The sequence below is a fragment of the Rhincodon typus genome, chromosome 1, assembly GCF_021869965.1.
Source record: "Rhincodon typus isolate 14 chromosome 1, sRhiTyp1.1, whole genome shotgun sequence".
Classification (NCBI taxonomy): domain Eukaryota; kingdom Metazoa; phylum Chordata; class Chondrichthyes; order Orectolobiformes; family Rhincodontidae; genus Rhincodon; species Rhincodon typus.
The window spans coordinates 163,049,505-163,065,075 of NC_063332.1; the positions used below are offsets into that span (position 1 = coordinate 163,049,505).

At 41.0% G+C, this 15,571-nt stretch overlaps 1 protein-coding gene across 1 annotated transcript in view; it reads right to left on the reverse strand.

Annotated features, from left to right (window-relative positions):
- The window catches only part of LOC109918225 (thrombospondin type-1 domain-containing protein 4-like), a 396,211-nt gene that overhangs the window by 311,025 nt on the left and 69,615 nt on the right, over positions 1-15,571 (reverse strand). Inside the window, exon 5 of the mRNA XM_048610590.1 lies at positions 2,970-3,369. Coding sequence (XP_048466547.1) covers positions 2,970-3,369 — 400 coding nt within the window. The remainder of the gene's footprint in view (positions 1-2,969; positions 3,370-15,571) is intronic.

Below are 15,571 nucleotides of genomic sequence, written 5' to 3' on the forward strand. Positions count from 1 at the left end.
AGAAGTTCGAAAGCAGATTTAATGGACCTGTTCAGAATCATGATGGGGTGGAAGGAGGAAAATGCTCTCATTGGTGGAAGCGAAACAAAGGACACCAATGTAAAGGTGAATAGGAAAACAACTAATGGTAATATGAGGTAACCCCATTTTTTAACAAAACAAGTGGTTAGGATCTGGAATGTACTGCCTGAGACTATGGTGGAGGCAAACTGAATTGTGGCTTTCAAAAGGGAATTGGCTAATCATCAAAAGATGAAACTTTGTGGGGTTAAAGAGGGAGGGATAGGGGAGTGGGACTAGCTGCATTGATCTTCAGGGAACCAGGACGATTTGCCTTGTTCTGTGCCGTAGCCATTGTACAATGCAATGAACTAATTACAAACTTAAGGAGAGGCAAAGAAAATGATGAAGGAAAGAATATTAAGATCACAGGAATGCAGACATCATGGCTCAATGCTAGAGGGAAATAACAATTGGATTTTCCTGATTGGTCAACATGCCTTCATATAAAGTGTATAAACGGGATCTGTTGATCTATTTCTGAAGTTACAGCTAGCTGGCAAAGAAATAGGTTGTGATTTATGGTCAAAACCTTTAGTTATTTGGTGATATTTCTATTAACAATGCTTGGTTGAATGAAGAGAATCAACACTTCATTACATTTCTTCAGCCATTGATATTTCTTCGGTGGCTCTGTGGTTAGCGCTGCTGCCTCACAGTGCCAGGGACCTGGGTTTGATTCCACCCTTGGGTGACTGTCTGTGTGGAGTTTGCACATTCTACCTGTGTCTGCGGGGGTTTCCTCCCACAAGTCCAAAGATGTGCAGGCTAGGTGGATTGGCCATGCTAAATTGTCCATAGTGTCCAGGGATGTGTAGATTAGGTGGGTTATGACGGATCGGTCTGGGTGGGATGCTCAGAGGGGCAGTGTGGACTTGTTAGGCCTAAGGGCCTGTTTCCACACTGTAGGGATTCTATGATCTATAGTTCCTCCTGAATGTATGAATGGGAATTAAAAATACTAATTACAGTAAATGCTCCAAAGTCTCATGATCAACTTCAAAAGACCTCACTATGATCTTATGTGATTTTCCATTTTAAGCCAGGCTGTGAGATACATTTCAGACTCACAAGGAAAGAAATTATTTTCCAATAAGATGTACAACCTACAACTGATGGTGTGTGCAAATTTACCAGGATGTTATTGGAAATGGAAGGTTTGAGTTATAAGAAGAGGCTGGATAGGCTGGGACATTTTCACGGGAATGTAGGAGGTTGAGAGGTGACCTTATAGAGGTTTATGAAATCATGAGGAGTATAGATAAGGTGAATGGCAGGTATCTTTTCCATAGGGTAGGGGATTTCAAGATTAGGGTCATATTTTTAAGGTGAGAGGAGAAAGATTTAAAAAGACATGAGGGGCATTTTTTTTTACACAGAGGGTGGTTTGTGTGTGGAATGAACTTCCAGAGGAAGTGGTGGACGCAAGTAGTTACAATGTTTAAAACACATTTAAGTTAGTACATGAAAAAGAAATGTTTGGAGGGATATGGGCCAAGTGCAGGCAGGTGGGAGTTGTTTAGTTTGGGATTATGGTCGACATGGACTGGTTGGACCGAAGGGTCTGTTTTCATGCTGTATGATTCTATGACTATAAATGAGCGCTGTTTCACAGTCATTCCTCTTTATCCTTCATTCAGCACTTAAATAGCACTTGACCACAATTTTAATGCTATTGCCTTTGAGTCAGCAAATGGTGGGTTCACTCCAGGACTCAAGTTCATATCCAAGCTGATGCTACAGTGCAGGATTGAGAGACGGTTGCACTGTCATCTTGTGAATGAGACACTAAATCAAGTTTCTATCCAGTGGCACTAATTGCAGTTTCAGGAAATGATTGTTTTGCAGAATCACCAAAAGATGATTGAATTTACTCGATGTAGGCCCTTACTGTTCATAAATTCTCTGCTCAGCTCACAATTCACTAGCTAGTGATTTGATATGAATTGTTTTGGGACATCCTAAGGGTGTGATTTATTTCGTTCAGAATTTCCAAATTATCCTGGGCTACATTCAAAGCTGTACAAATTGAGGTTTGATTGAAATTTACAAGTGAATCAGTGAACTCTCTGACCAGTGCTATCTAGTTTCATCTGAATAATCAGAATAAGGTATTTAAGAGGTGGACTGATGATAGAATATCTCACCATAACCTCAGATGCTAGATAGATGTCATTAATGGATTAGATGCATCAATTAGCTGAATAAATTAATAATTGGGGGTGGTGAATAATTTCAGAGGCACGACTACATTAAATCTCTATAAACCAAAGAAAAACAGATTGGTATGTTGGGAGAAATTACATAGATCATGCAACAATGAAGATTAGGTAGGAATAAATACTAAACAAAGAAGTAAAATTTGCTCAGAGATAGTAGGAACTGCAGATGCTGGAGAATCCGAGACAACAAGGTGCAGGGCTGGATGAACACAGCAGGCCAAGCAGCATCATAGGAGCAGAGAGGCTTAAAATTTCCTAACGTATTGCTTAAAGCAGATGCTGTGCTTGAAACAAATTTGCTTTGGAGATTTGAAAACAGTGAAAATATAAAGAATATGAGGTTGTGGAATTTACTCAATAACGTTTAATTCTCCAAACAGCTTAGCTCCTAAGAGGAACACAATTGGTTTATTTGGAGTACAACTGGGAGAAATGCTCCACACCTTTGTATTGAATTACACACTTTAATTTATCCTTCATCACAGGTCTGCATTTATCTTCAATGGCAACCTCTGATATACCCTCCACCGTATCCATGTTTTCCCTCTATCAGGCCCCTTTCATTTCCCCTCCATCATATTCCCTCGCCAATATAACATTTAATCCGTACCAATACTCTTTTATACCGGCAAGACACGTACATTTGAGCAATATGACACCATACCAGGTGGTGACTTCAGGCCATACCTGAGAGTTACACAACTTGTATTGTCTGAAATCTCCAAGGCAATTAAATTCCTGAGCAGGAGGACTCCTTGAAACTCTGGATAGGTGTCTCTTTTGCAATCCTAACACTTGTTCTGTTGAGCTGTGTTTATCAGTTTGAACTTTGGTTTCTAATGGTGTCTGGAAAAGTTGTGACACCTTCACGTTCCTCAGAGTTGATTCCTCAGTTTGATGCAGTGGGAGCTGACTCCAATGACCTGGCCGCACCATTGGTTTACTTGTCTGCTTGTGATTCAGATGCAAATGGTCTGAAGACTCATCGATATTTACTTGGTCTGGATCAGTGCGTTGCTGAGAGGGGGTGTTCTGAACAGAACCTTCTGCCTGTAATGTCCTGGCTCTCAGTGTATTCAATGGCTCCCTGCAAATATATGGATAGTAGTCTTAAACTAATAAGAATATTAAATATTAAATAAAAGCCTAGGGCAGGTTAATATGCACTAATTTAATAATAAGAGTAAATAGCAATGTTTTGCATTGCTTTACTTAATGCCTTTTATTAAGTTTAAAGATAAGGCTGACTTGGCTGAATTACATGCCATTCTGGTTATGGTTGAAAACCATCTGCAGTTATGTAAAACTAAGACACATAGAAAAATAAATGGAAACACAACCCAGAACTGGGTTAATACAAATTATGATGCTTGATCTGAAAACCTGTTCTTCATGCAATGTTTTAGAATGTAGCTTGAATTTACAATGTCCAGTCCCAATTCATATCCACAGTCACTTTATCTTCAGGATTATGTATAACTCTCCTGCCACTTTCTTGGCTGCCTATTTGAGATTAACTACTTTTTTTTACTGAATCACAGTCACTGGTAATCAATACTTCTGCCAAGAGCTGTTGCATGCTGTGCAGCAGGCTAGAATGCACAACACAGTCTTTGATCTATGCGGAGAAATGCTAACACTTTAGGTACCATGCTTGAAAAACAATGGCCATGCACAATATAATTTTAGAGGGATCATCAATAGCAAGGCCAGCATTTATTACCCATCACTAATTGCTCTAGAGTGGATCACATTTAGCCACCTTCTTAAATCACACCATTCTTAATGGAGATTTTGATGCAGTGACAATGAATGAATGGCGATCTATTTCTAAGTTATGATGGTGCTGAACTTCGAAGGGAACTTGGTTAAAATGGTGCCAGGTAGCTGAGATTGTGGGTCTGGGGAGCGCTGTCAAAGAAGTGTCTGTGATTTTCTGCAGTGCCTCTTAAAGCCACAGTAAAATGGTGGAGGACGGAGTAATATTTAAGGTGGCAATAGATGGAATATCAATTAAGTGAGCTGGATGGTATCATGCTAGTTGAGGGAAGTTGGGATATCATTCATCGAGGCAAGTGGACAGTATTTATTCACACTCTTAACTTATACATTGTGGTGGGAAAAGTGAGGAGGCAAGTTACTCACCACAGAATAAACCAACCTCTGCTCTTGTAGCACCAGTATTTAGGTGGTAGGTTGAGTTGTATTTTTAGCTAATGGCAATCCCAGGATGTTATTGAGGGAGATTCAATAATGGCAGTGCCATTGAATCGCAAGTGGAGATGGTCAGACTCTATTTTACTGAAGATGGTCGTTCTTTGACACTTTTGTGATTTGATTGTTACTTGCCATTTATCAGTCCAGTGCTGAAGGCTATTCAGGTCTTACTGCATACAGGTACAGGCTGCTTCAGTGGAACTGAACACTGCAATAATCTGCTAACATTCCCACTTTTTACCTTATCACAGAGGAATGTTCACTGGTGCCATTCAGAAGCAACCATCAAGCACTTAGTACTCAATAACTGTTGCCTTGAAGTCAGTACATTACTTCTACTGTAATAAAGTCAAATCACCACTACTGTATCTCAGGGCCCCATTCTTTGTTCCCACTCTTTACACTGTCTTCCAGATATACATCAATGAATTACAGATTTACCCCTTCACTTCCTTCACTGATCTAAAGACTGTTCTAACAATGTCCAACTGCCTGCATGATACTGAGAGACAGAAGGACTGGTGCTGAATTCATGTTTGAGCTCCTAATTATTACATTATCTAAATTCTGAAGAATACATGAGAGGGAATTCTAATTTCCTTTGCCATTGGAAACAGGAAAGAACTGCAATTAAAATCAAGGGGAGATGTATGTTCCTCTGCATTTCCATTCCACAGCAGGTTGAATCTTGTTGTTTTTGAATGCAGATGACTCACGTAGGAAGCTTATGAAAATATATGTCAATACTCTCCAAAAAATCTCCATGTGACCACTTTGTTGAATGTTTTTGTTTCATTTCTCTGTCACATTTTGTCTTGGCGTACTTCTGTGAAGTGCCCTGTAATGTTTTCTTGGGTTAAGGGTACTACAGAAACACATCAGTTGTTGTCCTCTCTTCCCCCAACTGCACATGTTACTCTGTTGTGCCATTCGCTCTGATCTCCCTGTGACCGTTGCACTTCTCTAGCGCACTTCATTGCCAGCTCTGGGGAGAGTACACTGTCCGTGAAATTCCTGAGGTCACCTTCCACTCTCACATCAGCCTAGGTTAGAGCTGCAGCCTGGAAAGTATACAATTCCTTCTCAACATTGACTTTAATCATTTTGGACTCAGTTACATTGCTCTATTTGTTACAACAGGGAAAGGGGTTTATTTATATCAATGTCAAGCAGAGGCAGGTTGACATCCAGGATGAAGATCCATCTTCTGCACTCTGACTGTTAACCTGTTTGTTTTGCTCTTTAGAGGCAGTGATATTCCAGTATGCACTGTTTCACGTTCAGATATGTTGTCTGTGCCTCTTTTGTTTGATTTACCCATTGTCTAGGCTGTTTTTCTCGGTGAGTCTCTCGATGCTTCAGCAGTGTGTACATTCATTTGTTTCCTCAAAGCTTCTCTTCCTTTGATTGAAATCATTGCCCAGATCTTCTAGTGTTCAGTAAGATGGAGACTGGACATACCCTGAAAAATTCATGTTGGAACCATGTAACTGTTGACTACATTGTAATTGCCCAGGAAGTTTTAACTTCTGATGGAGAAATCAGCCATAATCTGGAACCTGAAAAAGCTCCCATTATTAGTTAGATTCAGAGACTTTGAAGTGTTCTATCTCATTTACCTTAATAGTTCGCCAGGAGAAAGTGTAGAATATGGATGGGGTGGGGTCAGTTTTATAGTTAGCCAGGACAGAAGGTTTAAGTAATTAAGACATGCTCCAGCTCCTGGCTAAATACAAAACTGATTTCCCCTCAGCCCCTCCCCCAACCCAGACTTAGCACAGGTCCCAGTAATTACTCATAACTCCCCCAAGCAACCAACTTAATCTCCCCCACTACTCCTTTGGGCAGCTGACCCACTTACTTGCCCCACCTGTACTCCTTCACCCACTTACTTGCCAAACAACCTTCACCCACCACTCTATGTCCTTCACTACCCACCTGCCAACCTTCTTACCTTACACATTTACCTTCGTAGTGATTGGTGACTTTGGGTTTTTAGGCTAAACAGCTTCAGGATATAGACCAATAACACTCACCTCACTGAAGATCCATGTTCTCTAGAATCCTACTTCAGAACGTGGAGACATTGACCAAGACTTTTGTTCATCCACATCTACATGAAAACCTGACGGCCAGCAAAAAACTTCACATCCAGTTCTGTGGCTCAGGAATCGCCCATGACCCATTGCCAATATATATTAAAGCAAATTACAGGGAAAAAATGGCCTAGTGGCAATTTGGTTAGACTGTTAATCCAGGGACCCAGGTAATGTTCTGGGGTCCTGGCTTCAAATCCCAGCACGGCAGATGGTGGAATTTGCATTCAATAAAAATCTGGAATTAAAAGTCTAATGATGACCTTGAATCCATTGTTGATTGTTGGAAAATCCCATCTGGTTCACTAATGTCCTTTGGGAAGGAAACTGCCTCACCTGGTCAGTCTACATGTGACTCCAGACCCACAGCAATGTGGTTGACTCTTAACTGCCCTCTGGGCAATTAGGGATGGGCAACAAATGCTGCCTGGCCAGCGACACCCTCATCTCGTGAATGAATAAAGGACATTTTGGGGAGATGTAGAGTTCTAAGAGGTATTGCAAAATAAAAACAAAGTTCAATGCTTTAAAATGACTTTAAGACCCATATAAATGAAACATATTACTGAGTTAAGGACGGAATAGCTGAATAATGAGATCAAAAATAACTGCAAGACTAAGAATCTTTTAAGGAATTTGAACTGGAAATGATTTAAAATCAATTGAGCAACATGAACATGGTTTTTACAAGTGTGAAAACAAAAAAAAAGTGTGTTGATTGAACAAGAGGATAAAGATGGGACAGCAAGGCTCTGTAAGGTCCAATGTGTGTAGAAATATCATGGGAGAAATCAGTACACATGCAAAATGAGATTTTAGCTTTACTTATAGAATATTGTAAACCAATTCCAAACCATTCAAACTGTGTTAGGAATGTATAACATATGTAGAGGTCAGCGAGGAATATGTTCTGGAAGATCTCAAAGCATTAAAGCACTAAGCACAATGGGATGTAGAATTACAGAATCAATATTGCGGGAGGAAACCCTTCCCATCATTGTGTCTATGCTGGCTTTTTGAAAGAATTGTCCATTTAGTTACCTTCTCCACACTACTGCAATTTTCTCTTTTCAATATACATCAAATTCATCCTTGAAAGTTATCATTGAATTCCATCTACTTTTCAGATGTGGTGTTTCAGATGATAATGACTTGGACAAAATAATTCCTGCTCTGATTTCACCTGGATTTTGTTTGACAATTATCTTAAATCAGAGTCCTCTGAGTACTGACCCTTCTGTCAACAGAAAGTTTCTCTCTACCAACTCCATCAAAATCTGGATGGAACACTACAGCCTAGAAATGTTGATTAAATAACACTGGCCATTATTTTTGAAGCTCCATAACTACAAAGGATGACTGAACATGGGAACACACCTCATATAAATCTTGAAAAATAATGAGGCTTAGAGCCAGGAATTATAGAAAAGTAATAATAAGAGGTTCTGTACTAAGAAAAGGGAAAGCCTGGCTCAAGGGTAATAAAACAATTGTTGAATGAGATACGAAAGAAAGACTGATCAGTGAGGAGGCATGTGTAACTGAAACACAGCAAAAACAATGGATAAAGTGAGTATTGATCAAATCTCAAGGATGTGACAAAGCCTATCGGAGATAATCAAATGCTCCAAAGACGGGGTTCCAATCATTGGAATTTTAGAAATGATCATCATAGAATGGGACAGCATTGAAGTGGGCCATTTGGCCCATCAAGTCTGTACTGGCTGTTTTGAAGAGAAATTCAGTTAGCCCCACACCCATGCCCGTTCCCCTTAAGCTTGCAATGTTTTCTCTTCATTGCTTCCTCTAACATGGCTGCCCTGAGCTAGTCACAAGCTAATGGGCAACAAAATTATACGTGAACGCCAAGATATTGTCATGCCTCACTGGGACGGCGCTTTGAAAACTAGGTTCTGCTATTACGAGGGTCATCACAAAAGTTTAAGATTTTTATAAATCATGTTAAATTCCCCAATTTACCTGCCTTTTAGTCACAAGTAGGCAGAAGATGGACCAGCTATCTGTACCGTACAAAAGTTACTTTTTATTACAAGTAATTAGGCATTAGCTATAGAGTCATAGGCAAACAATAATGAACCATCAGCATATAACTCGAGTAAGTACAACTCTAAACCCTTTATACACTCTCTTTTACACATGCATATACAGACACAGGAGGAAAAGACACATGCTATGGATAAAGGGAAAACTGGGAATGCCATTCAGTGGCCTATGTTCACAGAATCTGCTGGAATGATTCATGTTGATCAGAATGCTGCTTCTCAATCTTCCTTTTCCAGATGGTTCGAATGGTTTTCAGAAGGATAGCTTATCAAATGTCTGCAACTAGTGAATTAAAAGTAACGACTTACAGCAGTGACTGTTGGACGAAAAATACACTAGTCTTCAGGCTTACTGTGACTTCTACTACAGAGAACAGAGAGAGAGTTCCTGAGCTGGAGGACGTCTGAAATTCTTGTATCTTGTTCACAGCTCCAAGTTTTTCAGCTAGCTGCGAACCAGTTGTTGACAAGCAGAAGGTTTTTCTCACTGATATCTGGTCAATAGTCCCCAGGCCAACCAGCTACTTTACCAATGAAAGATCCATACACAATCCTTCAACTCCAGTTCACCTGCAACTACTTTAAGCAGTGCTGGAGCCAGCAGCCATGCAAACAGTGTTCACATTGAAAGTCAGCATAGTTGCCTTCAAAACATGCAGCAATCCTAGGTTTTAAAACGGTTCTTTTCTCATTTAATCCATAATTAAAAACATGGAAAAATAAAGCAGGGCTTTACATCTACGAGACCTCAATACACCTGACTGCTGACTTTAAGTACATGTATAACTCTGTTTTAAGGAGATTTAGGCCTTTTTCTCTAATGAAGGTACATGTTTTGAAGCCTTCACATTTTCCTTTTATTAGCATTATAGCATATGTATCTCATGTAGGAACTGTACATATTGTTAAACTCCTGGTGTAATTTTGTCTGGTGTAAAATAACTGATTCTTTTTCTTTTAATCCATGGTCTGGTGACAATCACAATCGAGTCTCACACATGAATAAGGGCGGCACTGAGTATAGGAGTTGAGAGGTTATGGCTGTACAGGACATTGATTAGGCCACTTTTGGAATACTGCACTCAATTCTGGTCTCCCTGCTATAGGAAAGATGTTGGGAAACTTGAAGGTGAAGAAAAAAGATTTGCAAAGATATTGCCAGGGTTGGAGGGTTTCAGCTGTAAGGGGAGGCTGAATAGGCTGAGTCTATTTTCCCTGGAGCATTGGAGGCTGAAGGAAGCCCGTATAAAGGTTTATAAAATCATGAGGGGCATGGATTGAGTGAATAGCCAAGGTCTTTTCCCCAGGGTAGGGGAGTCCAAAACCAGAGGGCGTAGGTTTAAGGTGGGAGGGGAAAGATGTAAAAGGGACCTAAGGGGCAACATTTTTACACAGAAGGTGGTGCATGTGTAGAATGAGCTGCCAGAGGTAGTGGTGGAGGCTCGTACAATAATAATATTTAAAAGGCATGGGTACTTGAAAAGAAATGGGCCAAATGCTGGCAAATGGGACTAGATTAACTTAGTATATCTGGTTGACATGGACAAGTTGGACTAAAAGGTCTTTTTCTGCGCTGTATCACTCTATGACTCAGGGATAAACAAGAGATGTGGCAACATACACAAGCAAACTACTGATACTTTGAGGACAGGTAAGGAGAAAAGAGGGCAACATGATCAAGAACTAGAAAAAGAAAGTACAGGGAAGGAACTTGAGGCATTTTTGATTGGGGAATTTCACCATTCGAAAAATACCAGCCCCGAAAAATCACAAAAAAAGGTGGGTAATACTGCTAAGTAGATTTCACAACTGTACGCATCAATTAACCAAAAAGCTGTCAGTGCCATGACGAATTGTAATTGATGGCTAGCTATGTGAAAAAGGTCACAAAACTGGCAAGGAGAGGAAAGGAAAATAAAATACAGCTGTCATTAGTCTTAATCTATTATATTGGTAAAGGAACTGTACAGCCAGGAACATGATAGCCTGTGGGCTAGTGTACAGTAATTGAACACTCTGGAACGCATGCCATTAGATTTAATTGCAGGTAGTAGAGGGGCAATATGAATGCCATATAAAATTATATCAACATAAAAACAATTATATACAGGACAATTAGATCAAATTTGTATGACAGAATCGCAAAACCCTGCATTCTTGTACTTTTTTGATTGCTGCAGCATTTGATAATGTGTAGAGGTCTTTGGAAATTAATGCTTTGTAAGTACGAATATTGGCTCATGGAGTACATGGGAGACTGGGATCAAGGAGTTGTTGCAGTGGCTATGTAGGACTTAATAGCATATGTCCCACTGAAGGAAATCCACTCAGGATGAATTGAAGAGGCAACACTCCTTTCTGTGACTCACTCATTGCAATGTGGGTACTGAAGGAGAACGATATGTCGGAAACTGATGAATGCAGAGTGGAATGTCAGCAAGAGTCAAGAGGGGTAGACAGTGTCTTTAGATGTGCAGTGCATGGGGTCAGTGTGCTCAGGTTTAATAAGTAGCCTGCACTCGCGGTATATTGTTCATTGGAGATTACAGAATGTGCTTTATATCTTCCTTCCCTTTCCAAAGGGCAAATAAAACAGATCAATGCACAAAGGCTGAACTAAAGGTCAAATTTATTTGCAGATTAAATTATACTTCAAAGGAAAAAGGTGTAACAAGATATTTATACAATAAATGAAGATGTTAATATTTCACTTTTAGAACATAGATATGTATCTGTTGAGCAGCAGGACCTTTGAGCAGTCTGGCTTGTAGAGCACCAGGATAAAACGATAAGACTATATTTAACCCCGGGCACACAATAAGATCCGGATGTCTGTGGGTATAAAATGATTGAAGAAAACTCCCTTCTTAGCGCTGCACTGGTTGCAATTTTAACTCTTGCAGTCTGCGTGGCATGTGAGACTCCCATTGGCAGTAATAAAGCAGAAAGTACATTATGCGAGAACTATACTCAGTTTATAGGGAGTGATGGTTTTTTTTAAGATTTGTAGGGTCTTCTAGAGCTTGGATGCTGCTCATTTCTGATTTTCCATTTTGCTCCACTCACTTGGAATAAGCACTGGCAGCTTCGCACAGTGGGCAGGTGCCATTCTCCCATCATTCAATAGGATGGAGGAGCAGGGAGAGATCGAACAACAGAAGGAACAGCTTGTTGGAAGGCAGTTGGGGAGCGGGTTGCTCGTCGAGTCCGTTTAGGTATCAGCTTTTTGGATACACCTCAGCAGTAATGCATGTGGAGGCTCCTATACTCCAGGAATCCCTGCAGCCTCCTGTGACAAAACCTGCTCCATATTGGGCCAAGTGACCACACGTTGCCAATGGCTGTGAAAAATCACCACCACCTCAGTACTTTTACCTCCAGGTTCATTCCACAATGCTTCAGGAATCCCTCCCTGGTCTGCACAAGTGTGTGAACTACTTCCCAAGGCCAAGCAATACACTGCCATCCCTCCAGCCACCAACAGGTGGTATTCTGTGTGATTTGGCTGATGGCGTTTCTCTGTAACTATACTACTCCTGAACAGCTCTGGTACTACCACAACCAACAGATCACCAGAAACAATGAGTGAATTATTCTGCTCTTCACTCAAGGGGTCAGGTGTCTGGATAGGTCTGGAGAATTCCCATCAAAACACCCCACTGAGAACCTCCTACATTCTTGTGGTGGGCTTCAAAGACCAGTGTGGAAGATAGGAAAGGCCAAAACTTTCCTTGCAGAGACCTGATGGCAGATGTGTGCGTTACTTGCTCCAAATGCAAGTAAGTCATTGCCCATGAGATGACAATGGGATGGATGTTGATGAATGGATTCAGAACTAGGAGACAATTCAAAGACCAGGGATCTCCCTTTGAGAATGGATACTTCGTTTTCTTTCTCAAAGGGCTGGTACAACTTTGGAACTCTCTGCCTCAGAAGACGGTGCAGGTGGAATGATCAGAAATTTTTTAAGGTGGTGGCAGCTTGACTCTATTGCTCAACAAGAATATAAGGTTATAAGAGGTAGATGGGAATTCTAAACACAAACAGAGAGGCAACTTTTTTACACAGAGAATGGTTTGTGTGTGGAATGAACTGCCAGAGGAAGTGGTGGATGCAGACACAGTTACAACATTTAAAAGACATTTGGATAAGTATATGAATAGGAAAGGTTTGGAGGGATATGGGCCAAATGCAGGCAAGTGGTACTAGTTAAGTTTGGGAACATGGTCAGCGTGGACTAGTTTGACCAAAGATACTGTTTCCATGCTGTATGACTCTCTGATGCTAGGTCAGCCATGAATTTTAATGAATGGCAGAGCAGGCTTGAGGGGCCAAATGGCCTACTCTTGCTCTTAGTTCATATGTTCAATAGTCCCATGGACATTCTACCTCCCCACCCAATGACAGAGTAGAGTATTTTTTGTTAGTCGGGTATCTATCCTACTTCCTCCAAAAACGTGGAGAACCTCATATTCATATTTGGAAGGAAGGCCTGCTACATCTTCAGGCACTGAAGTGGACAGCAGAGGTCCTGCCTCCTGACTGAGGACCACGTGCATCCAGACAGAAATGGTTGTAAATTGAGGCTCCCCCACCCCCAGCCGACAGGTAGGCCACACAAATCTACCTGATCAGGAGGGGTTGACTGTTTTTTGCCCTTCGTGGAGCTCAGAAAATTATTGGCCAAGTTAGAATAGGTGCTCGAGTGGTTTTCAAGTAGTTGGTTATGCATTTTCCCATCCTGAACTTAAGTTCCAGAATGATAACCCAGTAAAACTTAACAGTGACACATATTGATTTGACTCAGCTAGTATACTTTAAAATGGAGTTTCAGTACAACCAATGAAATAATTTTCAAATATGACTTTTTCTCCCCTGCAGGACACTTGCACAGAGACACATAGGCATGAGGTATCTGTCCTCATGAAAATACCCTGAATTTTCCAGGCCTCCTATCTTGTTCTCAATGCCTATGAGTCTGGAAGATTCTGCCCATAGTTCCCACTAAGTAGGCAGAGTTAAAAACCATCCCTATATTGAGTCAGAAGCTTGCTATGGCAAGGTATTCATAGACCAGTATACAGGCAGTAGGAATATACTCAAGGGGGAAATGAGGAGGGCATAAAAGGGACATGAGATAGCTTTGACAAATAGATTTAAGGAGAATCCAAAAATATTCTATGAGTACATTAAGGGCAAAAGAATAACTAGGGAGAGAATTGGACCCCTTAAAGATCAATGTGGCCGTCTATGTGTGAAACCACAGGAGATGCGCGAGTCACTAAACGAATATTTTGCGTCAATATTTACTGTAGAGAAGGCCTTGGAAGCTAGGGAATTTGGGGAAATAAATAATGGTGTCTTGAAAAGAGTTCATATTACAGAAGAGGAGGTGCTGGGGATCTTTAAACGCATAAAGGTAGATAAATCCCTGGAACCTGATTGGGTGTTTCCCAGAACTTTGTTGGAAGTTAGGAAAGAGATTACTGGGCTCCTTGCTGAGATATTTGTACCATCGGCAGCCATGGATGACTTGCCAGGAGACTGGAGGTTGGCTAATGCGGTGCCATTTTTTAAGAAATGCTGTAAGGAAAAGCCAGGGAATTATAGACCGGTGAGATTTACATCAGTGGTGGGTGAATTGTTGGAGGGATTCTGAAGGACAGAATTTACATACATTTGGAAAAGCAAGGATTGATTAGAAATAGTCAACATGGCTTTGTGCGTGGGAAATCGTGTCTCACTAACTTGATTGAGTTTTCTAAAGAGCTGACAAAGACAATTGATGAAGGCAGAGCCGTAGACATTGTTTATATGAACTTCAGCAAAGCGTTCAACAAGGTACTGTGGGGTAGATTGGTTAGTACAGTTACATCAGATGGGTCCAGGAGAAGCTAGCCAATTGGATACACAGGATGGTGGTACAGGGTTGCGTTCTGTACAGGATGTGTGTGTGTGTGTCTTTGTGTGTCAGTCATGTCTTGTTACCAAATAACTGTGACGGTAGCGCAGCGACGATAAACAGTAAGTTCTTCAGTACAGGGTAAAGGTCAGAAATCCAGCTGTTTACAGCATCAATTCCATTTAAACAACAGCCAAAGAAACTTACCTTGCCAACATTGTCTAACAGTCCCAACACAATCCCACTGAAGTAATTCAGACCCTGTGCAAGATGATACCACCCCAAATTTCCAAGGGTGTGATTTTCATTTTAACTCGGTGCAAATCAGATGGGCAATGGGCATGCCCAATGGCACCAGCAATTTTCACAGCTGGGCATCTTTTTTATTTTTTCATGGGATGTGTGGGCATCTTTGGCAAGGCCAGCATTTATTGCCCATCCTTAATTATCCTTGAGACAAATGGTTTGCTAAGAGGGCAGTTACCCACATTAATATAGATTTGGAGTCATGTGTTGGTCTAAGCTGCATCCAGATCTGCGTGTTCCTGGACATGTGTCAACTGGTACACTATAGGCCTTCAGAAACTGATAGGCACCACATTCGCTAGAATACATCACTAGACTAGAAAGCTAATTTAAAATTTATTTGTTAGGGTTTCCTTAACATATTTTTTGTTGCAGTAAGCTTCTGGTTGGATCAAAAGAGATATAAATACACCACAGGAAGGAAGAAGGAGAAACATATCAACAATGAATTAAAAATGTTTCCTCCTGTTGTCAGCCCCAGCTCACTTGATTCATAGAATCCCCTACAGTGTGGAAACAGGCCCTTCAGCCCAACAAGTCCACAATGACCCTCAGAGCATCCCACCCTGACCCATCCCCCTATAACCCACATAATCTACACATCCCTGAACACTACGGGCAATTTAGTACGGCCAATCCACCCAGCCTGCACATCTTTGGACTGTGGGAGGAAACTGGAGCACCTGGAGGAAACCCATGCAGACA